At 42.4% G+C, this 25753-nt stretch overlaps 1 protein-coding gene across 3 annotated transcripts in view; it reads right to left on the bottom strand.

Annotated features, from left to right (window-relative positions):
* Window positions 1-4982: 4982 nt before the first annotated feature.
* The window catches only part of LOC126522757 (uncharacterized), a 68310-nt gene continuing 47539 nt past the window's right edge, over window positions 4983-25753 (bottom strand). For 2 of the 3 annotated variants that reach the window (XM_050171546.3, XM_050171549.3), the window contains 8 exons: window positions 23947-24007; window positions 23772-23852; window positions 23573-23648; window positions 21825-21889; window positions 19965-20066; window positions 19646-19776; window positions 13928-14112; window positions 4983-11193 (listed from right to left, as the gene is read on the bottom strand). In XM_050171546.3, coding sequence (XP_050027503.1) covers window positions 11084-11193; window positions 13928-14112; window positions 19646-19776; window positions 19965-20066; window positions 21825-21889; window positions 23573-23648; window positions 23772-23852; window positions 23947-24007 — 811 coding nt within the window. In that variant the 3' untranslated portion in view covers window positions 4983-11083. Of the gene's footprint in view, window positions 11194-13922; window positions 14113-19645; window positions 19777-19964; window positions 20067-21824; window positions 21890-23572; window positions 23649-23771; window positions 23853-23946; window positions 24008-25753 lie in introns of all 3 variants that reach the window. The other variant, XM_050171548.3, reaches the window with a different exon arrangement.

Here is a 25753-nt window from a genome sequence, read left to right as displayed (position 1 = left end):
CGAAACAGAGGGAACGCGAAGCGTAGCGGGAGATGAAAGATAGCGATAGCGACGACAGCACGAGGAGGAAAGCGGAGCAGGTTACGGCGAAAGCGTGTGAAGAAAAGCATAGTGCCGTGCAAAACGGGCTTCGCGGCGATGACTGCTACGGGATGGCGCCAGAGTACCGCGCGTCGTCTGTATGGAAACAAAGTGCTGCATGAGCGTAGGTCTGTATGCGGCGGCTGCTGTAAATCGTGCTCACGCGTCACCCACGTGCCACCTCTCGCAATTTCCCGATTAGAGGCAGTCGCGCAACACTTCGCTCTGTTTGCAATGTGCGTGCGCACGAGACATGCAGTGTCCGCGCCAACCTATATATCGCGAAATGAAAACACGTACACAGCTGTGCTCAAGTTTCGCATTAGACAGTACCGCAATCGCCAGTGAAGTTTTTCCCCCGGAAATTCTACCCGTTGTCGGCAAGCCCGGGAAAGCCGCGTGACAGAACGAGAGCTGTAGTAGTTTACACAATTGGCAATTGTGCATTATCATGAAAACACATACTTTTTAGAACCTTTGCAAGTCTCTAATAATTGCCCGTAGCCATCGCCAAAACAAAAATCATTTATCAGTATCTTAAATATGCCATTCACCAACTAACAGATGCTAATTCCAACGCCAAATCGGGAGTATGAGCTGCTTAATGCTTAGCTTTTTTTTGTACACGTGTAACGACCCTATAATCGCACAATAGAAATTTCTGTGATGCAGTTTTCTTCTTAAAGTGATTAGGCCTGTTCAACAGGTGTGAGTTCAATGTACAAAGCCATTGAAAATGGCTGCAGGGATAATCACGCCCATATTCGCGTTTCTGAACCAGACTAGCTCAAAAAAGCAATCGTTTGCATTAGGGTGCACCTGCCAAACACTCAGCACCCCAGGGATGTTACTAGTATGCTTCATATTGCAAATAAATTAACAAACAGTATTAGATTTTGTTTCACACATTTATAAGCCCGGTGGCTTCTTTAGCATTGAATTGCTGTATGCTTCAAGCTTGATGTTGTAGAATGAGCACCACGAGCAGCTAGAGAGCACGCCAGTGCGCGCGCCACGAGTGTCGCGGGCAGCACGAGTTACGTGCGCAACGAGCGAGAGTGCGCACGTGATGTGTTTGGTGCCACATGTGAGCGCTTTGTGAAGGGGTGCATGTGCATTTTTTTTCCCTCTCGTCTTTTATATTCTGTTATATGTTAAACCTGTAGTAGCATCCCATGCCTATTGTCCGGCTAAACTCCTCACCTATATTAAAATTTGTCGCCGGCGTGCACATATTTTCACCACTGGTTGACATTACGGTCTTGTTGCAATAGATTCTTTGAATACACAAATTATGTATGCAGTGTGAATAAAGTAGACGATGGTAGGGCGCGTTAAGAGACTTACCTTAGGTGCTAGCCGTCTGGCATAATGCAGCACCAACATTCTGAGCAGTTTACCTCACAAGACCCAAGCGCAAAATATATCTTTTTATTTGTTCACTGCTGTATATTTAACTGTAGTGTCGTAAATGGAAGATTAAAGTCTATTGTTGGCGGCTAGTCGTGATGACGCACATAACGTGAGGAGGCAATTTTGAGCACTATGCACGGCTTGCACCACTCTTTTGCTGCACCTGTCGCTGTCTCAAGTTATGTTCACAACATACAGCATGGTGGCCAATGTATTATAATGAGGTCATCACTCTGGTTTGTTGCTGCTATGTTGCGGTCTAGAGAAGCATCCAATTAGCTGAAATGTCCCGAGGAATATTAACGCTTATAAATATTTTACCCATGGGAAGCGTTCTAGGAAGCTGTGGTCCTTATTTAGCTGTTGAAACATAAAAACATCATTTTAGGAAAGCCTTCGACCTAACGAAGCATTCAGCCAAAACTACTTCATCATACTGATGTTACAGTGGACACTTTGTCTGCAAGCACTGGTTACATGACTACTGGTTGTCGATACATTCCACTGGGCAGGGAAGGACGCTTGAAAGCATGAGACCCCTCCAAAGTGCAGCATTCCAAAAGCCCCTTTTATTTTGCCACCTGTCCTTGTATACCCACGAGGGCACCACCGATCATTTCTATAAATTTTATGAGCCCTCTACAGTAGGTTACCAACTCCACTGGCACGAAATAAGCATTGAGCTTGCACGATTAAATGTAAAACATGTTAATGAAAGTGGAGACAGGACACAACACGAGCTTCACTGGAATGTTCTATTTACACAGCATCTGCTGACATACCAAATGAAGCCTCATGACAGCGTAGACGATGCTTCCTGCCCTCAAAGTTTTATATATATAAAAAAAATGAAAGTGATTCAATCTTTGTTACAAATCTTTGGAGTGGCAGCACAGCTAGAAGTTGTGCAGCAAAGATCTTTTTTCTGGCACGCCACTTCAGCCAGCCACTCACAACAGTACACAATGCAAAAGCGCTCGCCAAAAGAGCTCAGAATATTTCTTGGTTTACTCAAAGTAAGAGCTGAATAGGTGTGTACTCCAATATCTGTGAAGTATAGAGACACAGTATTGACAATTTGAAGTATATTTTGGTGTTTCAAAAACGTGCACACACATCGTCCCAACGGTTCAGGCATCCAATACCCTTCTGCTTGCATTCAGAATGCTAATACAAAAAAGGCCGTGGCTGCCATAAATGCTAAAGTAGAGGCTAAATGCAGGAAGGCAACCATTTTTTTTCCCATCTCGGCAAGTTTTCTGTCCTGCAACCCTCTGCCAACACCAAAAACGTCATTCTTACCGACTTCATCCCTACGTCAATTGTCAATATGCCTCATTCTGCTATTTTTCCTTCTGTGTGCTAACCTGCTAATTTGGCAATGTCAGTGCTGGACTACCAGAATTCTCAACATTCATCCTCCACAACATTGCTGCAATTAAATATTCTTTCCATTCAAGAGATCCCATAAACTAACGTAAACATTCAGACCAGGGCATTGAGTTAGGCTTAAAGAGGCCAGCTGGCGCATCCCTTTTGATTTTGATGATAACCCCTTCAGGTGCCAATTAATTCTGCCCTTCGAAAATTTAGTTTTACATTTCTGAATATTCAGAACCATGAAAAACACACAGGTGCACAACGGACTAAACATTCTCAAGTCAGTCAGTTTTATCAAGTTGAAAGCATGTGGGCTCAATGCGAGAACTCCCCACGGGAATGTCGGGTATGAGAACATCAACTATTTGATGCCTAATATTTTCAATAAGCACCTATCCAGCCACTTCAAAAAATATGACCGATTCAAAACTTGACAAAGGAGTGAACACGCTACATGACATACTGATACCAAGAGTGAACAACAGCTCATCTCCTTTCCAAGTTGTTTTACTAAAACACTTTACGTATATAGTATTCCAACTTGCAGTAGTCAGAAGTGTTTCAGGATGTGTGTGGCACATTTTAAAAAACATTTTCATCAGTTCTTTTACTTTTGTTGCGCTATCATGGCACGCAAAAATGAACACACAGCACTTTTAAGGGGTAAATGAGAGTGCATCTGTGGATGACAGTGTTCAGAGGCTGCATAGCATTACAGGGCAGCCAACGCATAGAACTACGAGAAAAATGCATTACTTTCTTAATTCACAAAGCTGGCAAGTGCTAATAGCCAATTCCACAGATTTTGTTGAGTCTCTCACTCTTTGTCGTCTCTACAAACCCTATATCCCACACCCCAGTGCAGGGTAGCAAACTGGAAACTCAGCCTCTGGTTAACCTCCCTGCCTTTCCTCTCTCTCACCCTCTTTGTGAAGTCTTGTTCTATGCACTGATAGGCGTCTTTGCTCTGGCACACTTTCATTCAGTGCACCATCTCTGGCTCCTTAGGAAGCCAGCCTCTCTATCAAGGACTTCTGAAGCACTCGTATAAGTGCAAACAAATATGGACAAAACATGCAGTTTGGCAAGTTGCCAAGAACCTCGCTGCTCAAAGTTGCACAATACAGCTTTCAAATTGAAAAGTTATTTCTGTAATCAGTCACGACAAATATATGCTATATTACGATGTGCCTTTTCCTACATTACAAAACGTTCACCTACTGTTGGCCAGTGGATGTTATATTACCTGCAGCCAATCTGCTTAAGAAGAAAGTAAAGCAAGCTATAGAAAGCAGCAGCATACACCGGCCACGGAAACATATGATGTGGATGGGAAAAAGAAACAAATGATGGCAACTTTACTACAAGAGTTATACAAAAATCAGAGACCGTGTAAAGATGAGAGAATAAGTAAAAATGAAATAGGACAAATTTCACAGCGTATGATCGAAATTATAAAAAAAATTAAACAGGACATTAATTTCCTAAGTGGTGCCATCCTTCTAAAGTGTTTTGCAGGTATGACAATGTTGGTTTAGGACTTCTTTACTGCACATAAAATAATGGGCTGCAATAGCATGACCAGACTATGTTTGACCACAACCTGTTAATCTTCACTTAATTAAAAAGAAGTGCTAAGTAGGAAGACATGGCTGGCACCAGAAGGGTTGAGAAGAGGCATATAAACAGCTCATGTGATAGTATATAAGTGCACTTTGGGAACACTTTGCATATTTAAGCCTCTGCACATTTTTGCACAGAAGCACAATTACCAGGCTATTAAAAAAATTGCAGTCACATGCTTTGTGCTGCAGCCTTGCTGTACTTCACACCACAAAATTTTTCAGACCATCAGCAGTGGGAAAGCCCAAACACCAGATGATTTAAGCATTCATCGTCTTAAATGAGCAGCATGCATTTAGAAGCATTATATCTAGCTCAGCTCATAAAGCAATGCTGTAATCAATGCAGCCCTTGTATTGCGGTGCGGCCGCTAGGTGTGGCAGTTTATGATAAAATCACTAAATTCATTTTGTTCCATCGATTTCTTTCCAAAACAGTGCTGTGTTTGCAATTTTTAGTGCTTCAGATTTAATTTGGATAAAGAATCTCGGCGACAAAATTTTTATTCAGTATCCATTTAAAAAACATGTGCAAACACAGTAAACACAAGAGCTGTTTGGATTTCCTTAGTTAATTAAAACAAGAGGTGAAATCCTTTTGCAGAGCGTGCATCAAGAATAACACAAAACAAAAATGTAGCACTATGCAAATCAGTTGCTACTTTGTCTATGGCAGATGCCAGTAAACACTATCAACCAGCGCCAAATATAAAGCTATGGAGCGTGTGCAAAAGATTATTTATAATATGCTCTCAAAGTATTTCTGTGCCTTACTTTAGGGACTGTTGCACCTATCTGACTTGGGCTGTTTATTTGCAGTTGTATACAGACATAGCAATAAAAAATAAATTATGTACACCTTACAAGAGAAAGTCCTGAATCACATGCTCATATTCCCTATTCAAACATTGACTGGCACAACAGTTCAGTTCATTAACCTCTTTTTCATGTAACTAATTAAACTAGCACTGTCACTGTTTTGCTGATTGTTCAATAGACATTTCAAGTTTTGTACCGTCAGCGTTTGACGCAGCACACAACAACATCAAATGATTGCGCAGCATTCCAGTTAATAATATGGATATTCTCAATAACAAGCAGTACTAACAATGCAAACAATCTCAACAGGTTTCTTAATACATAAATATAAAGAAACGAACTGGGTGAGCAGAGGCAGCTGGCCATGGCACCAAAAGCGAGTGACGTAAATGAACATCCAGATTTATCAACAAACATGCGACATAAGCGCTTGATAATGTGTAACAGTGATGCAAAGTGACAAATGCTTTTTTCAGGAGTAGCAATGGACATACGATAATTCAAACTCAGATAATCCAAACTGGATTCGTTTTAAGTATATATAAACATTTTTCACAGGCCTGACATGCTCAACTGCATTTAGAATATGCCTTATTCAAACAATCCAGAAAAGCATTTCGGCTACTTCTAACTTTCCATATACCCGTGCCTGGGTGTGCATATACATTTCAGAGAGGAGCCATAATTGTGTTTTTAGCCATGTTTAGCTGAACTTTTGCCAGTTCAAACCTCTAATAACCAAAAAAGACCCATGGTCCCTTGGAGTTTGAATTAACGCGGGTAACTCTAGCCCAAAAAGAGCATCTCATTTCAACAGGCATAGCATGAGCTAAGGATTGTTCAGTATACATAAAAAAGAATCACATTCTTTGCACACACTGAAAGCTAAATTACAACTTCGCTGATTATCTTAAAAAGCTCTCGCTTGCTAAAAGAGTAAATATGGTAGTTTGTAAGGACTAGATATGTGCTCTGAAATGCTCGCACTTAAAAAGTCTGCAAAGTTCTAAACTTTATGAGCACTTCCTTAAAGCACATGATTTTCAGTGGCTGCAAAAGAATGTTGCAAAAGTCCTCAATGCCACAAAAATGTGAACAAATTTTTTACAGTGCCAAGTGCAAAGTTTACACGGCACCGAAAATACGAGAGCGCTGCAATAAAATGTGTATTCCAAGTGAACTGTCTTTAAAAGCAGGCATCAGGCGCCAAAGAAGTAATGCTAATAAAGTCAACAACCGATTTTTCAGAAGCCCAAATTTTCGGACATGCCCGGTAATTCGGACGCCTTTGCAACACCACCACTTACCCCATAGAGCCAATTATAAGGACGTCTGAAATTTTGGATGCTGAAGCTTTTCGCAGTCCGATTATCTTAACTTTTTCGCCATGAATGTAGGTCCAAAACAGCAGTTATCGAAGTCACCACCACTGGCTGATTACCCCACAGCTTCGAGCCAGCGGACTCACAAGCTGACCCGCTGGCAGCTGCAGCCACCGTGAGAAAGCTACGCCTAGCTGCTCCGAAGTTCACTGCCAAACTTCCAGATATTCGGTGCTGTGCTTTTCATTGAAAAGATGGTGCCGACTCCGCGCTTTAGAGCAATTGACTCCGCATTTGTCGTCCTTGCCAATGGCCTCGAAATACAGAAAGCACAGCAAGTGTTAAGTGTTGCATAATGTCAGTTCCCAAACGTCAGCTTTGCCGCAATATGGGAATGTTACGCAGTCAAGCAAGCACTGTGTATTGCAGTGAAGGATACCAAGAATGGAAAAGGGCCACTGTCACGAGACCCGCTATGTATATAATAATACAAGCATGCACCCGCTATCTCCTGTCACAGTACAAGCACTGATACTCCTAATAAGTGTACTGGAAGGCCTTCAGAGCTACTTTTGACGTGCCTGTGGTGATTTGCACTCTTGGGGGCAGTAAAAGGCATGCATTCATTGTTTTTTTCGGACAGCCCGACTTTTTGGACTTTTTCGAGGACCCTAGGGAGTCTGAAAAATCGGACATCGACTTATTTTATTCTTGATATGACAATGCAACAACTTTCATCTTGCCAACAAACATTTTATAGGTTGCCTATAACTGTTCTTTCACCCATTTGATGAATCAGATTTGCTTAGCTAGGATGTCAAGTGTATTGTCAAAAGCTAGGTGAAAGGCAATTAACCTTTGCTGTCAATAAAACAGCCAACTGTCAGTTATAAATAGTACAAAGATGTCATAGCTACTGAGACAATAGGTGATCCTAAAGAAAGGTGCCTACTCTGCTATTATGCTACACAAAACTTCAAAACAAACGCACACAAACCAATTACAATGTGCAAACACATGCAGCTATGAAACGTGCATCCTGTGGGGTGACTGGTATAACGACATACATATAAAACAAATAACGTGCTTTTTGTGCGTAAGTAATGGTCAAAAAAGCATGCTTCAAGTGCTCAAAAAAAGAAAAAAAAAAGACATTTCAACAAGAACATGAGTCATGTAAACAACAAGAGCAAGAGCAAAATAACAGCTCGATGTACTTTGTAGCTTCCAATTCAAGCAGCCACAAGCATTCCCACAAACCGATAATGTACATGTTACATATAAAAATCGCTGTAAACACCGCATTTCTGCACATCTAAGTTTTTGAAGTGAACAATCTTCAAATGCTATTTCATTAGCTGCTTCTGGTATACCTAAAATTTATTTTTTTGACAAAAGGCAGTTGGCTTAGAGATCATTCCCTGCTTGATCATCACATCTGTTGTATTAAATGTGAGCACATAACGTTTACAAAACAAATTAACGCAATGTGTCGACAACACATATGAAAAGCCTGTCAACAGCACCAAACATTTCACAATTTGTGCACAGAACTTACACCTTTTGGAAAGTACTTACCTACACAATTATGTGAACTTACAGAAAAGCTGTCCCTTCACATATTATAGGCAGAAAAAAAAAAAAAAGACACTCTTGATGTCATGTGGTAGTACTTAATCTTTGAAACATGCCAGACGATGACCATGAAACTTCTTTTAAGGCACGGTTTGCCCATGCTATGTGGCCTGTTTGACTTAGCACCGACTTTGCCAAGTAGTCTACCTTATTTCCTAAACTATGCACATCATCTTTTGTTGAGGTAGTCTCGACAATCAGCTGCATGTTACAAATGCACAAGTTGATCCAATTATTAACAGCATTAACACATAACTGACAATTCAATTATACCAAGGCATGAAGCAAGCGCTGAAAATTTGAAACATATGCTTATGTAAAGCTAGATCAAGATCACATGTTTAGAATGAAGCCCATTAGCTAGTAGCAAGGCATACCACGACCATACACTCGGTATTCGGGGTGCAAATGTTCCTTTGTAGACATTTTGCATTTTTATAGGATTGAAGGAGAATGAGTTGCAAGGCACATTACAAGGCAGTGCACGCACAAAAGCGTGTTACAGATCTCCGGCAATGCATAACGACAATGTCCACATATTCAAACATCCTCGAAGTAGTGGTTTCACGACGCTCACTTGCAGTAAAGTAGTGCGAACGATTCCATGTAACAAAATGAAAAGTTTTAAAAGAACACATCTTTTCTGCCCCTCAGGGACACAAGTGAGAATTTGTATCGTGCTTGTTATTCCCTCTCCGGTATATGACATGCTTATGATATGCATGTGACAAAATATCTTATTCATTTTGTCAACTACCGTATCTAGGCTTTGCAAACTTCTTGTCATACCTTATATTTTACTCGGCTCACAGTTCAAAGCTGCCCTTTGTTCTTAAATGTTCTCTTGTAGGTTTCTTTTCTGCACACAAGTAGACAACCATTCAAGTCACACGCTTTCAGCCACACTGAAATCGAGTGAACATTTAAAGGCTTGAGAAAATGAAAAATCGAACTGCGCTAGCAAGCTCTTCTGCAATGAAGAAAAGGCTGCAGTCATGCATGCAGCAATGCTGCAAATGAGGAAAAAAAGAAAAGTGCAATACAAAATAGTACTGTAGTGATGTAATCATGCAGAATGTAATAATGTAAATATGTGAAAACCAAAAGAAAAAGCTCTGGATGCAACATGAAAGTTCTATGAACCCTAAAGGAGCAGAGACTAAAATTTTCGCTGAGCTTTCATAACTGAGCACATGTAATCAGTGATCACGAATCATGATACAGAATATTTCAATATAGAAACTGATCAAGAATTTCACACATCTTTTCTGAGATGTTTCTGGTTGCTAATCTGTCGTACATAGAACAATCAATAGCAACATGGCATCAAGGATGCTATGATGAGCATGAAACTGGCAGTCATTATAACTGTAAAGCAGTCAAGTAATAAAATGCAAGCATGCCCTTATGAATGCTTTCTCTATATTTGCATTTTATGCAGAATGCGGGTGCTTACTAAGTATTTACAGTTAACACAGAGAGAGAGAGGAGATAATATATTTAATAATGGTTCGAGGCCTACTCAGAAAAGCGGACAAGGGAAAGCAAGATACCGCAAGCATAGATAATTATGAAAGCTTCACATACGAAGCTCCGTAGAATGTTGTCTTTTTTAAGTCCATAGTCGGACCCAGTCCAGCCACAGGGTTACGGTCGACTCACTGAGACAAACTCCTCTGGACAAATTCTCCAATAAGCTTCACCAAACTCAACTTAAAACTGCTGATAAGATGTGAGCAAACTTCTAAACGACCTTACAGTCAACTCACTTTAAAACCAACTCTGTTGATAAAGTTGCCTGATAAGATTCAGTGAGCTCAGGTTGAACTTCTGGTAAGGTAAGTCAACTTCCAAGGAACTTCAAATTTCATCTGACCACTATGCTGACAACAAAGCTTCAAAAGATAGAAAATGCTTGTGCCATCTATTTCTTCCTTGTGTCAGTTATTGTGTTGTACTCCCTATAACAGATGGTTGGTTAACAGGTTGCCAAGCTTGTCATGCATATGTCTAATGTACATTTGTAGCTGTAGTAGTACATGACAAATCTCCAACACTGCATAATTTATGCAGCAGCTTCCAGGACCTTTACATTTTGGAGAGAAGTTGTACTCCTGAGATAAGTTGTACTGTAGCCAAAGCAAGAAACACATAGAAGAAAAGGATTGTACCAAAAAAAGAAAAAGGCAAGAAAGAAAGAAAAATGAAAATGAAGGCTGACTCTGCTCCTTTAAGGGTCCTACATTACGAGTAAATGGCTCATTCCAGCTAAGCACCTGAAAAGAGCACAGATCTGTCTTCAAAGTATGCTACAATGCAGTCCACTTATGATGATGAGGGGTTCAGAAATGCTGATCATTAAACCACCTTTGTATAACTGGGTACCTTCAGTAAATGAATGTAGTAGACAATAGACATCATAACCCACAGATGTCACAAGTAGACCGCACTGCATACCCTACATCACATTATATAGTCCTTCTTCGTGTATAACCTGCTGCTTTTGTTGCAATGAAAAATTAGGCTGTGTTTAAACGTTAAGCTCAAACAAACAAAAAAATGGGCGGCATCAAGCTACCATAATTAACAAATGCAGAGGGGGAGATCAGCGAAATGAGATTATTTGACACTGTAACAAACTCTGTGCAGCGGTGACTGTGTCCATGTGCCTGTGTGGCTTTGAGCGGTGACACTTAAGATATGGCCTCTGCGAATGCTATGGCTACGGCTATGGCTGTTACAGTACACAAAAAATGCCCAGTGTGTGCTCAAAAAAGTCCCCGAGACTAGCAAACAGCACCATGTACAGTGTCACACCAGATAGGTTTTCTCCAGAGAGTTGGTCAGCTCAGCCAGCGACTTCTTCAGTTGTGCATCCATGCCATCAGCCTCAATGCTCGGAGCTGTCACAAAGGTGTTTCCTGTAAGCAAGCATCAGACAATGAGGCAAAACTTCAATTAAAGCTTGTAAGACAAGTACAACACTTTTGCTTGCAGTTTTTTAGTGGGTTTTTAGCGTGCTTAACAAACATGCTACACAAGTGTTTTGCATTCCACTGAGGTTAGGAATCGAACTCGCGACCTCAAGCTCAGTAGCCAAATGCCACAGTCACTGAGCTACTGGGGAAGGTAAGATGGGCACATCAGCCTTGCAGCCTCTGTAAAAGGTACGTCTCCGAGTAGAAACAGTCTGCCAAAACTACTGGTGCTTTTACTTCATTGGAGGTGTTTATTTTAGCTGTTCACATTGACTGATTGACTCACAGGGTTCAACGAGAGAGGCCGTAGTGGAGGGCTCTACACTATTTTAACTACAGCTTAGATGACTTATAACGTAATCCCTTATAGTGGAGAACCGGCTATAACATGGCCTTTTCTGGCTCTCATTTACCCTCCTACAGAACTACATATATACACATACCGCTTATACTGCATCCGTGCAAGACGAAATACTGTTATAATGTGGCTTCTGCGGGAAAATCCTGCAGACAAACGCGATAGTAAGCACGCTTCTCAGCGAGGTGTGCCGGCCGATACGAGGGGATAGCGACAAGGAAAATGCGGAGGAGGAGATGCAGAGAGAACGAACAAGGAACAAAGAAGAAGAAGCAGAAGAAACAACTAAGGGCAGTGAGCTGCAGGCAAGCGAAGGTTGCCTTTAATATAACCTAGGCGATGAAGCCTTCACTCGGCTACTCAGTTTATATGGTGTTCTGCAAACTAATTCAGAGCTTTTGGACTTGACATCTACATGCAAGCGAGCTTCCGCCATTCCTACCAGTATGCGCACATACAAACTTGGTAGGTGTTCGCAGCAGTTGCAGCGGCTGATTGCTTGAGAAACCAAACTATTTTTCACATGCTGCTGTCAGTTCAGCCTATGTGCGTGATGCCATGCCCAGTCTCTATGGGATCGTCTACGAGAACAAACCTATGAAGGGCGAGCTTCTCACGACAGCATGCTGCCTGACACTCCCTCTGGCTAAGCTTAAGCAATGTACTTTGTTGGGAGACGGGCACACAGGTTGCGGTTTAGTGCAGAGTCAACGAAATGCTTCGCAGTGGCTGTATGGCACTTGGAAAGCGGAGGAACCACCTCAACAACCTAAGTGAGGGCACGGGTGGCACAGGCAATGGTGGCAACTCAGTTTACAGTTGTCATGTTTCCGACATTCCGTGCACTCGAATCAGCCCTGTACACAGTCTCAAATTTCTGTCGATGTTCTACATTAGTTCTCCGGAGTTGGTGGCGGCGCTGTGTAAAATTTTGAACAATCGAGCAGGTCTGAAAATTTAGTCGACGACTTACTTTCCCTTGCGTCAATTTTTTTTTAATGCAAAGCATTTCTTTGCTTAGTCCAAAGACCATCCAAGGTCACAGAGTTTGTTGTCGTTGCATGCGCACCTTCATGTGTCTGCTTGCTGGCCACTATTGACTCGGCCACTCCTTGCTCCATGCGCGCGCTCTTCCATGTGCCTGCTCGCACCTCTCCTTGCTCCACTCACCACTATGGGTGTGCGCTATGGGTTGCGCTAGCTGCCCTATGTTGCATGTAGGCCTGTACTTACAGATACAACAATGGGTCCTCGAAAGTATTAAGCAGAAGAGGAGTGTAAGAGCGTAATGGTACTGCAGAGACTACAGAGGTATGCAATGTGTACCGAAGTGGTGAGGCAAGAGGCGAACAGAGGAGCCGACGAGATACGTGCGGCTGTGGAGCATGCGCAAGAAGAGAAGCAACGTGTGGCCGAAGAACAGAGGTGCACCAAACGAACGGTCACTAAACAGGTGGCCGAGAGGAACTGGTGCCGGCTGGAGGACTGCCATTTGCGGGGTGCAGACGCATATTTCCAAAATCCCTTCGTCGAAGACGAATCTGGTGCGACATTTAGTTTCTGCAACTGCCTCTGGTTCAGATCGTATGTCATCTGGGTGTCGTGGCCTGCACATGTGGCGGTCCTCGAGTGAGTGTTTTTCTGGGATGATGCAAGTTCGCTTGGGCTTTGTGCTATGCGCAGGGAAGAAATGCTTTGCATTGACTTAGCTAATGATTGAGGATGGTTCCTGCCGTAATGTTTTTTTGTGTGTGTGTGAGTTACTCTTTTTTTTTTTAATGCGAAGCTTAATGCCTCAGGGCACACAGGGGTATGGGATGCGGGCGAATAGAAGTGTGTGTTACTTTGCCTGCTTCGTGTGAAGATCGCTAGTCCTCGGATATTATAACCTTTCAATGTTCACAAATTTCCGCATCCAAACAGCCCCGTCAAGTGCTTCAATTCCCAGATACACTGAGCTGCTTGGTCTACATGTTTTGCACATGTGCAGCCTTCAAAAAATGTTTTTGTTATAGTGTGGTACCGCTTATGGTGCAGATATTTGTGACTCTGGCAACTTATGCTATAAGTGGTCTATGCTGTAGTACACAAGTGTTTTTGAATTCTGCCCCCATGGATGTGGCTTGGAATTGAACTCGTGACCTCAAGCTCAGCAGCAGATCACCATAGCTGTTTACAAAATTGGAAATTTTGCCACAATGCATAGCAATTCTTGCCATCTAAATGTGTAGCAGTGTTCTACTACATTCGTAGCTATAGCAAGGCTCTACAATACATTTTTTTCTAGTATGGTACTTGTGGACTACGGGCTGACCTTACTTGCAGTCATGTGCCTTGCAAAAGATTCATCCAACATGGCTTGAACACGCTGCCGTGTGGCTGCACTCTGCGTAGGTACAGGTGGGGCTGCCCTCTTCACTGGACTCATGGGCCAGCTGGGCAGGTGCTCTGGGAACAGAGGCACTCGGTATGGTGTGGACTGGCTTTGGCTTGGCGGCTTCCGCCTGCGCGCACACGAATCGGGACGCTCAGAAACACCACTCCTGACAAGGTTGCTTCCATCTCTGCCACTCCACAGAGTGGCCCTAAAAGGAAAAAAGTTTAACAGATCCAACGCATATGTGGGAATTGGTGTCAAGTGAAACTTCCTTCGATGTTCGTGCAAATGTTATATAAAGGTAACACTATAGTGCTATAATATATAGACTAGTGTGCCCACCACCGGGCGTCTTTAAAGGGAGGCGCTGGGCACCACCGATTGACACATGATTGACACAATGATGATGATTATTATTTATCGGTGTCCCCTTTGAAACTGGGCAGCGACAAATAGTCACCTAGCCTGCTTGAGTTAATCAGGTATGCTGCACATCTTTTTCATTCTGGCATTTTCATATACATCTCCATAAATCTTTTTTTTTTTTTCTTCCTCAAAACTTTTCTACCTACCTTGTAGCTACCTTTGCCTGTAACAGATCCGGTCATATCAATGTCTTCCCTGCCTTTTTCCAACAATACTTTAAATGTCTTTTGCTATCTCGACTGCTGACCGGTTGATGCTTCCGTCCACTTTAAATCCAAGCGCTTCTGTGAGGTTTACATTACCTACGGGTCTCACTGGGTGAATCCCTTCACATTCCATTAGGATGGGCTGAGTGATCTCTGGATTTTTGCTGCAGCATACACACGCAACAGAAAGTGGACCTGGAAAAGCCCTAATGGTGAAACAAGAAATGAAATTGTTTTGACACTTTCTGCCGATCCCAGCATATGTAGGATGTAGAAGTGTCAAGTAGGGTAAAGCGCAGTGATCAAAGGTTAGTGAGGGCTAGGATTCACCTCAATTTGAAGGAACAAAGAGTAAAATTGGTCAAGAAGAAGCAGGCCAACCTAGAGGCAGTAAGGGTAAAAGCCGACAAATTCAGGCCGGTACTTGCAAACAAATATGCAGCCTTAGAACAGAGAGATGAAGATGACATAGAGGTAATGAATGAAACCGTAACTAGGCTGGCTTTAGAGGCAGCAAGTGAAGTGGGAGGCAAGGCACCAAGGCAATGAGTAGGCAAGCTCTCCCACGTAACAAAGGGCCTAATAAAAAAACGACAAAGAATGAAAGTGTCCAACTCAAGAGAGAAAATAGAATTCGTGGAACTGTCAAAACTGATCATCAAGGCGAAAAGAAGGGATATTCGAAATTATAACATGAGAAAGACTGAAGAAGCCATAAAAAATTGATGCAGCCTGAAATCAGTGAGAAGGGAACTTGGCACAGGCCAAACCAAGAAGTATGCACTGAAAGATAAGCAAGGTAATATCATCAGCAATCTCGAAGGTATAGTAAAAGCAGTGGAAGAATTCTACACTGACCTGTACAGTAGCCAGAGGAGTCAGGATACCTCCTTTCGAAGCAGTAATGAACAGGATACAGAAACTCCCCTTATAACTAGCGATGAGGTAAGAAGGGCCTTGCAAGACATGAAACAGGGAAAGTGGCAGGAGAAGATGGAATAACAGTCGATTTAATTAAAATGGAGGAGACATAATGCTTGGAAAACTGGCAGTTCTCTTAATGAAGTGTCTATCCCAGAAAACAGGAAGAATGCAAACGTTATACCAATACACAAAAATTATAGGCTCATTAGATTACTCCCAATATTATATAAATATTCACCAAGGTAATTTGCAATAAAATAAGGGCAACACTGGACTTTAGCCAACCGAGGGAACAGGCTGGCTTCAGGAAGGGTAGTACTCTACAACTGATCACAACCATGTCATTAATCAGGTAACTGAGAAATCTGCAGAGCACAATCAGCCTCTCTATATGGCTATCATAGATTGCGAAAAGGCATTTGATTCAGTAGACATACCAGCAGTCATAGAGGCATTATGTAATCAAGGAGTACAGACCGCTTATGTAAATATCTTAGAAAATATCTACAGAGATTCCACAGCTACCTTAATTTTACACAAGAAATGTAGGAAGATACCTATAAAGAAAGGGACAGACAAGGATACACAATCTCTCCAATGCTATTCCCTGCACGCTTGGAAGAAGTATTCAAGTTAATAAACTGGGAAGGCTTACGAGTAAGGATCGACGGTGAATATCTCAGCAACCTTCGGTTTGCAGATTACATTGTTCTATTCAGCAATACTGCAGACGAGTTACAACAAACGATGGAAGACCTTAACAGAGAGAGTGTAAGAGTGGGGTTGAAGATTAATATGCAGAAGACAAAGATAACGATCAATAGCCGAGCAAGGGAACAAGAGTTCAGGATCGCCAGTCAGCATTTGGAGTCTATGAAGAAGTATGTTTACCTAGGTCAATTAATCACAGGGAACACTGATCATGAGAGGTAAATTCATAGAAGAATAAAAATGGGTTGGATCGCATACAGCAGACATTGTCAGCTCCTAACTGGAAGCTTACCATTATCATTGAAAAGAAAGGTGTACAATCAGTGCATTTTACTGGTGCTGGCATATGGGGCAGAGACTTGGAGACTGATAAAGAAGCTTGAGAACAAGCTAAAGACCGCCCAAAGAGCGATGGAATGAAGAATGCTAGGCATAACGTTAAGAGAGAGAAAGAGAGCAGTATAGCCGCTATTCTAATTGACATTAAGAGAAAGAAATGGAGCTGGGCAAGTCATGTAATGCGCAGGTTAGATAACCGTTGGACCATTAGGGTTACAGAATGGGTACCAAGAGAAGGGAAGCACAGTCGAGGACGGCAGAAGACTAGGTGGGGCGATTAAATTAGAAAATTTGTGGGTGCTAGTAGGAATCAGCTGGCGCAGGACAGGGGTAATTGGAGATCACAGGGAGACGCTTTCGTCCTGCAGTGGACATAATATAGGCTGATGATGATGATGACACATGCCTCATCTTGTAGCGAATATTTGCTCCGGTATGTTTTCGTCCTTAAGCAACTAGCTCGTCTCAAATAGCAACGTACCCTTTGCGTTATCGTACAGGTTTTCATTTCAAATTTTTTTTCTTCCCATTCTTGTAAATCTGCACGGTCTTTTTTGTTTCCATTCTTTGCATTCAATGTCCAGTCTCTGTTTCTCACTTTCTTTCCAACGACTTGTGGTTGTTTACATTTTCAATTGCCCTGTACTTGGTTGCCCACTTTCTTGACCTCTTCCTCCATTCTGTGTCCACACTTTTCGGGTACAGATAGTTGTGCACTTTAGCTACCCATTTATTTTGATCCATGTTCCTGAGTCTTTCTTGAAGACTAATATTGCTCTGCACTTCTCTGACGTCAAAACAAGTCCAACTCACGTCACCCTGCATTGCCTCATTTGTGCGTTTTACCGTGGGCTAGCAACAAAGCTAACTGGCCTACCGATCTTCAGATAACTTCCAACACTGACAAGATACCCGATTTGAAGCACAGAATGGCATTTACGAACATCAGCGCTGGCACAATTACTCTTTTCCAGATTCCACGAACCACTTCATATTTATTGTGACCCCAACGTACTCTACGTTTCATTATTGCAGCACTCTGCTTCCCCTTTATTTTCAGATTATTTTGGTGGGTGCCTCAGTAAGTCTTCCTTTCGTTTACGTATTCGCTGAGGCATTTATGTTGCTCAACTGGGTATGACTTGCTGTTCAATTGACACCACATAATTACTTGTCGCTTCATTAAAGATCATAATTTCCGATTTTTCTGTGCTAAACTTAAGCCCCAGATTTGTTGCCGCGTCGCCAGAGATATTCGCTACTGTCTGTAAATCTCTTACACTCTCCGCTAGTAGCACTATGTCGTCTGCATACATCAGTCCGAGGACCATCTGTTGCACCATTTGTCCATGACGCATGTAGGATAAATCAAACTATCATTAACTGTTTTACAGTCGTTTTTCTATGCTCTGTGGCACAGTCCCTACAAGCAATGCTGTCTGGAGGCCACCCATGGTATTATGGCAACAAAATGTATGATCGTTTGCTAGTGAGAAAAAGACTTTTGTTATTTAATAATCATGCAATTATGTCAACAAACAAGAATTAAAGCTACGCTCCGGGCACGGACACATTCTGCAATGTGCAGCGAGCAGGACACCTACACAGCCAGTAATGCAGTGCACCACTGGTGGCAGGCATCAATATTGGTGCCACTCTGGCACCTGCGCTTAGCACATTATGTAGTCAGGATATTCTAGTAATTATAGTAATGCTAATGATCAAAACGTTTGAGCAAAATGATGCAAATAGAATACAATTTCACACTGACATAACACTAATGAACCAAATGCAATGTGATGTTTATCCAAATATAACACAGTCTTGCAAATGTAACACAATGATGCAAATGCTTTGATGCAGGTATGGCATTTGCTTCAATGTGACAAAAATGACGTTCTAACGCGATAGCGTTAAGGCATTGAAATGCCTTGGCGTTGAAGAAAATTCAGCGTCTGTGCCCAGCGTCTGACGTTGTGTCGGCAAAAATATTTTTGAGCCATGCATACCCAGGCCCTCCATGTGCTGCAAGAAAGTTACTGAACTGATTAAATTTCGCAAGCTAAAATATGTAGAAAAATCTTAAAGTACGACTTACATACAACCTACAGACATGATAGCGTCAGATTGTAATTTGAATATACGAGAAAACATAGTTCTGTTAGGCGAAAACTCAAACAAACCCCTTTTCCAGCATTTCTACTATTCATAAACCGGCCACAGCATCTGCCATTTGTGCGCGCTGGTGTGCAAATATCTTGGATGCCACGGAGCAGCATGCCCGGTTCCTTGCAACACCTCCAGATGGCGCTTGCCTCCACTGCGATGCAGTGGAGGCAAGCGCCATCTATAGCAAGAGCTTGGCGGCACAAACCACCGCCCCGTTCCAAAGGGGACGCTCATAACATCCATCCACCCATCCGCAGCCCATGGAAGAGGCGGCATTTCTACCAGAAAGCTTGCCTTTGTGCATAGCGTTCGTTGCCCGCGTTTCCCGGTAAACATAACGGTTACATACGCTGCAGTTGCCAGGAAGCGTGAGAAGCAGTCAGGGATCTTTGGTGCTATCGGCATTCCGCTCTTAAGGTGAAGCTTAGTATCCTCCAAATTTTTATTCCTGCCAATTACATTTGACAAACGGAGTGATGGGTGAATAAAAACAAGAACATCTGCTCATCTGCTGTACATACAGTAGTAAAAGCATGCCTATAATAGTAAAAGGAAATGTGATGGTGACTACAGCAATGCAGTTGAAGTGCTTGGCAAGGGCGCATTGCAAGCCGCTGTGACCACATCGCAATTCTCATTTGCGATGCCCTGGTCCACATTTCTTTGTTGCCATAACAATTTTTAATTCTTCACATTTAAAGTAAGCCACATGATCAGCATTACATTTGACTGATTTCACACGATGATTGTTGTTAAGGGGTTATAAAATTGTGCTGTGATGTCATGCAGCTATCACATTAAAATGCCATAACTTTCATAAGAAAAGATCAAGGACAATGGTAAGTTCGGCCTGTGTGTTGGAGAATGGATCATCAATGAAATTACCTGGGAAAGCTCTTGTTGGCTGACACATCCGCCTTCTTAACTTCCTCTGGCGCATCCTTTTTGGATGACAACCAGCTATAATGGAGATCTGGCTCAGAGCTGAGGTTTCTTTGCAGATTGCTGATCTCTGCCTGTAATATAACACAACTGAAATGAGCAAAACATCCTTGAACACAACTGGGCATAACATAATCAGTCTTAAGGCCCTTGCATAACCTTTGCAAAACAATGCATAAACTAAGAGCATGCCAAACTGTGGTGAATGTGTCTGCAAGCTTTTTCAAGGCAATCAAAGAAGAGCTATCACTTCAATGCTTACCGACAGGTCACTCCTGTACTTTTCAAATAGAAAGTCCTGTTGCCCATTGTGTTCAAAACGTTTCGGACGTGTTTCTTCGGGCTCGAGCCTCTCAGGTTGTGCCTGTACACAAATCCAAGAAGAAAATGAACAGAGGGCATAGCACACAAAAAGTGTTGGTCTAACTGACATAAACACAGCCACACAGTGCAGGCCAGTGTGGAAGACAATGACTAATTTGCAAAAGAGGGCATTGATTGCCCTTGTTCTTTCAATCAAATCAAGAAAGCACACAAGGGAACAAGTGAGATCACTGAGAGGCAGGTTATTTATGGCACCTTTAGCTGGGAATATTCAATTACAGCAGAGGGTTTCGACACAGCCCCATGTTTGGCTGGTTGAGGAAAAGTGCGACCGATGTGATCGGCTAGTTCCATCCAGGTGATCGGCTCCAATCTAGAGTGCTCAGAGGTGTTCCAAATATACCGTTGGACAGACTCCGAGATCTGGCCAAGCTATGGTCACATGACGTCTGCTTCTGCAGAAGTTACTGTGATTGCATAACATGACAGCACCCAGGCAGTTCACTTCAATCCAAATTTGTGCATGCTACTTGCTCCAAGCAATACACCAAGCAATACGTGGTAAAATCAGCCTTCACTTACTTTCATATAAAGCTGAGGACGAAGTATTAGAGATGGTTTGTTGTTATCTAAATCAGCTGTTCGTTTTAAAGCCTATGATTTCACTGAGCTGAAAACGTGTTTTGATTTCTATTAACCGTGTAGACTCGTGTAAGGGTCGCACTTTTTTTTTTTTCGTAATTCTGATGAGGTGTGGCCATTACACTGTACTGAACCTTTTGGTCCAAACGGCGCCGTTGCAGCTGGCGACTTGTGCACACCCTGGATCTTCGGACGTACCATTGCATCAGAGGTCAATGCGCACCTCTCGCCATCTAGTAGCGGCATGTGGAAGTATGCAGCGTGCCAAAATTCACCGATGTGCCTGTGTGTGTGGCATCGGGGCACCAAACGCGATTGCTTCTCCATCAAAACTCCTCCCCCCCCCCCCCAGATTCTTGGGCTGCCAAGTTGGGGGCGTGGGCCCTTACACGGGTGCGGCCTTTACACGAGTCTACGGTACCACGTGGCACCAAAGCGTTTAGCAGTGGTTATGCATTGGTGACATGGAATGCCCTAAAATTGTAATTCTTAACTGCTTCATTAATTCCCTTCTACAATTCAGCACACAATGCAGCGCTGAAGTGATCTTGTTGCATGCCTATCATGGTTAAGTGCAGAGGCAGCACATGTGCATCACACTGACACATCCCACAAGGCTAGAACGATTTAATAGTCTGTGTTCCTCGTATGTGCATTGAGTATCAGTTTACTGTGAAATGTCAAGGTGCACAAACAACAGCGCTGCAATCGTGCATATTTGTGGAACTTGCTCAAGCCTCAATTTTCATACTTCTCGCATTGTGGCATCGCCCAGAAACACTGAAGTGTGCTCAGCTCAAATGCTTTGCTTCCAGCTGGACCAAGAGGGGCTGAGGATTTGGCTGCTCTAAGGTAGAGGACTAGCAGTGCGAATGGCCAAAGATACCACAGTGAGCGTTACAGAGTGAGGCCTGACGTCACAGTTATAGAGCAACTATGGTTTCAGTACCAATTCTGATGTTCCACTTCACAACAGCGCTTGCTGACACGTCTGCAGTTAACACTTAAGCAGCTAACACCTCAGCAGTCCAACTGTTCACTAACAACTTCACAACTCTTGCCACTACGTGCACAAAGTGAAGTCATGCAGAAATACAACAGCTTTATGTGCGTGCTCATGCATGTATTAATACAGCTATAATTGGAATAAACTTACCATAAAGCCCAAGGTTGACTTGAGCAGCTCTTCTCGTGCCATCTGCTGCCTGATCTGTTGCATTTCTAGGCAGTAACAAAAGCAGCAAGTTTTGACAGGTAAGTGCTGGCTAAAGAAATGTGAGACACGACAGGACGAGAAAATACATTAAAGTTGTTGCTTTTCACATTCACGCTGCATACTTTGTTACCGTGTCAAAACTTCAAGTCAGTGAGAAAACATTCATGAGAGGGCATTAGGATGCACAATCCAGGGAGGGCAAAACAGAACAGACAATCAATTGAACACTGCAACAAAAATATAATCAGGTGCAAGAAAGTTGAATGGGAGTGCTCCAATATTAACAGAAAGCACAGAGTTAGATTGCCGCATGCTGACAAGCATTTGCTCCCCGCTGCCGGCGCTTTTCCTGATAGCGTCGTCCCAGTGCAGGCAGAGCGCACGGTCGTCCAAGCCGCGGGGGCGGAGCGCACGCGATAGCGTGGCTGGCCTTGCTTAATTCATACTGCCGATGCGACGATATCGTGGACATATGTGGCATGAAACAGTATCATGCAATTTATGAAAATGAATTGTTCTCTCATTTAAGTTTGCTTTTTTTGATTGCCCGATAATTCGGAAAATTCTGCGGCCCCTTTCCGTGTAAGAAAAATCGATCAGCGACTGTACTTATTTCCATAAAAGGTAGAATTTCAATAAAACGAAATTTCGATATAACAAAGCAAATTGCCGATTTTACCGACTTCGTCTTATAGAGGTTTAACTGCATATGATGACGATGATAATATTTATTTGCATCCAGTTTGAAACCGGGCAGCGACAACGTCATCTAGCCTGCTTTGTCTAATCGGGATTTATTATGTCTATCTCAGCCTAGCATATCACTCATCTCTCCTTCCCGTTTTCTTTCTTCATTAAAACATCCACCTCAATATTGTACAGCCACCTATGCCTGTAACAGCTCTGGTTCTGTCTATCTCTTCCCTGACTTTTTCGACCAATACTCTAAATGTCTCTTGCTTATCTCAACTGCCTGACCAGCTAATATTTCCATCTGCTTTTAATCCCAACACTTTTGGAAGGTGGACGTTGCCTACGAGTCTTATTGGGTGAATATCGTGGCATTCCATTACCATGTGCCGAGTCGTTTCCAGACTTTTGCTGCAGCAGACAGGTGCCTGATCCTGCTGCAAATATTTGCTCCAAAATGTTGTGCATTTGTGCACAAAGTGCGACCTTCAGACCACCTGAAGGCAGTTACTAGCACAGAGCACAATCTGTGCTTAGGCATTGCTCTTGCAAATACCTCCTGTGCCAGTGCTTTTGATACTTTAATCCCCACAGAGCTTTCTTTGTGTAGAATTATATCCACATATGCTTCCTGAAAATATGCTATACACCAGAACTGTTCTAGGGACCTGCAATGTAACTTTTACTGCTGGTTCCTGAAAGATAAAAATCTCAACTTCATGAAAGCAACAGCTTAATAAAGTTTTCTGTTGCTAGTATGGCTTCATTAAATCATGGCTTAGCTGTATTTCTAAAATTAACCAAGTATGCTATAAGAATGATCCTTCTGTATCTTTTGATAACCGACTGATGTTGTAACAGTCATTTGAGTCATTTGAATTGACTACAATCAAGACTTCTACGAATCTACTTTCAATGAACTTTGATCACCAGAATAAATGACCAGCATCCAACGACATCACATAAGATGGGAAGATTGGTGTTGTTCAGCCTCCTACCAGATTTGAGGTCGCTAATGTCCAAATCCATTCGGTAGTGGCGGTCAGACTCAATCTTCAGAGATAAGAGGTCAATCTGAAACATCAAGGTAAACCACTAAGCACAACATAAATGAATATGGCAGCCGCGACATGTCCAGATGTAGTGAATTGACACATATAGAAGCGCTGCCAAATTTATCAACGGAGGCACACATACCTTTCTTTGAAGCTCTGACACATGGCGGTCAATCTGGTGATGACTCGTGAAGCCATCTCGATCAAAAGCATGGTTCAGACTCTGCAGAACAAGGAACGATTTGCCAATTTAATCCAGCAAAGCTCAGTCAAAGGAAGTGAATGTAAATTTAGAACCATTAATTTGTTTGGCTCACCTTAAGCTTTTCCTTTATGCCTTTAAGCTCCGACTTATACTTAAGCAGTGCCCTCTTGCTCCTGCATAGGAATAAAAGACACTGAATTCATGGACACAAAAATGTAAGCTTTAAAGCGTTGCATGATTTCAAGAAGCAAAGCTAAAGCAATTCAGGGTTTCTACGCTGGACCATCAGCCATCTTGGTTGCTTCGTAAAACTGCAGACAATCTGTAAATACATGTTCGTTTATCTCTCTACCTGTGACAATACTTAAACAGTTTCCCTTGTTGTTTACCGGCAGTTGTGATAGTTGTGGGTGTATGCTAGTGGTTTGTTGATTTCCCTTTTATGGCTTTTGCTTGCTGAAAAGCCTTTTTGATATGACACAGGTGCTGATCATTTGATTTTCAGTTATCACAACCTATTTATGTATTAAAATAAATTAATGCTTCGAAATTAAGGAAGTTACAAATGTCTACAAGAAAAACGCAATTAGTTCAACATGTAGGGCCCTTGAACTTATTTTTTGTTCCATGATAAAACGGCTTCAAACAAAACACACACATAACCTCACCTTTTGTGATGGCATTCTAATAATAGTGTGCATTTTATTTGACGGAAAACATGTGGCACATTTTTCTGATGATGAGCTTTCACTGGCACCAAGAGCAGTTGTCGCTTGCATGTTTTCTATGCCCTTATGTTCCTTCAATAAATCAGTTGATACCGTATCTACTCACATAATGATCGCACTTTCTTGTCAAAAAATTGCCGCAAATTGAGGGGTGTGAACATTACGCGGGTTAAATTTCCTGCGAGAGGAACAATTTTTTTTTTTTCATTCCGCATTTGCTGCGGGATGACAACAGGTCAACAAACAGGCGGCTGCCGCTGTAACAGTGCCGGACACCAAAACAAAAATGGCGGCCAGTGGAGCAATCCGAACACGGCGATTTCTTTTCACAGTTTCTTCCGTATCAGTAATGAATAATATCGTTAATATCGGCAAGTCTGCGAAAATAGCATAGCCATGTCCACTTTGAGGGGACAGAAACAGAGATGGGTGTGCTTAGCTGCCAGTGACATAGAAACACATGGCGGGTATGCTGCGGAAACTGCGGCATTTGTCTTCACTACAATCCTAATACGGCACATTTCCGCTAAGAGTGGGCGAATATCTTAGCTGTGTTACAAGTGTCGGCGTTTGAATAGGGTACACTTCTAGTGTATAAGTGTAAACGCGGCTACTATCATTGTCGCTCGCGATTTGTTGCGTGCTCAGAGTACAGACGAGAAGAACCGAAAGGCACCTTTTTTTTGTTGTTGTTGTTTGACCACAACCATTATAAAGCCTACAAATAATAAAGCCAAGGCAAGTTTGGTTGTAGCTTTTTTTTTCCATGGAAGCGTGGAATGAAAAGAATAAAATGGGGCATTTGCTTAAGTATGTTTGGTGTGTGCAGACTGCTTGGTACGTCTTGAAGAGTCATTCACGTAGCATTCGTCAGCATTCGACAGATGGTAAGCGCAATCCATCATTAGCTAGACTTGGCACATGACGCATCGCTGCGGCAATTTTGGGGTGCGATCATCACACAGGAAAGAAAAGAAAATCGAATTTTAAGGACAAAATTCAGGGGTGTGATCATTACGCGAGTGCGATCATTATGCAAGTAAATACGATAGTCAGCACTTGTGTCAGTCGCTTCTTGTTCCGTGTCATAATATTTGTGTTGCTTTTTCCCTCATGAAAAAAAAATAAATATGTATATACATCTGCTTCCAACAGTCAACACAATAACTTTATCTTGTTAGAACAACAAAT

Source organism: Dermacentor andersoni, chromosome 6 (assembly GCF_023375885.2).
Source record: "Dermacentor andersoni chromosome 6, qqDerAnde1_hic_scaffold, whole genome shotgun sequence".
NCBI classification, from domain to species: Eukaryota; Metazoa; Arthropoda; class Arachnida; order Ixodida; family Ixodidae; genus Dermacentor; species Dermacentor andersoni.
Note: the sequence above shows the minus strand (reverse complement) of the source record. Positions and strands in the feature narration are given on the sequence as shown.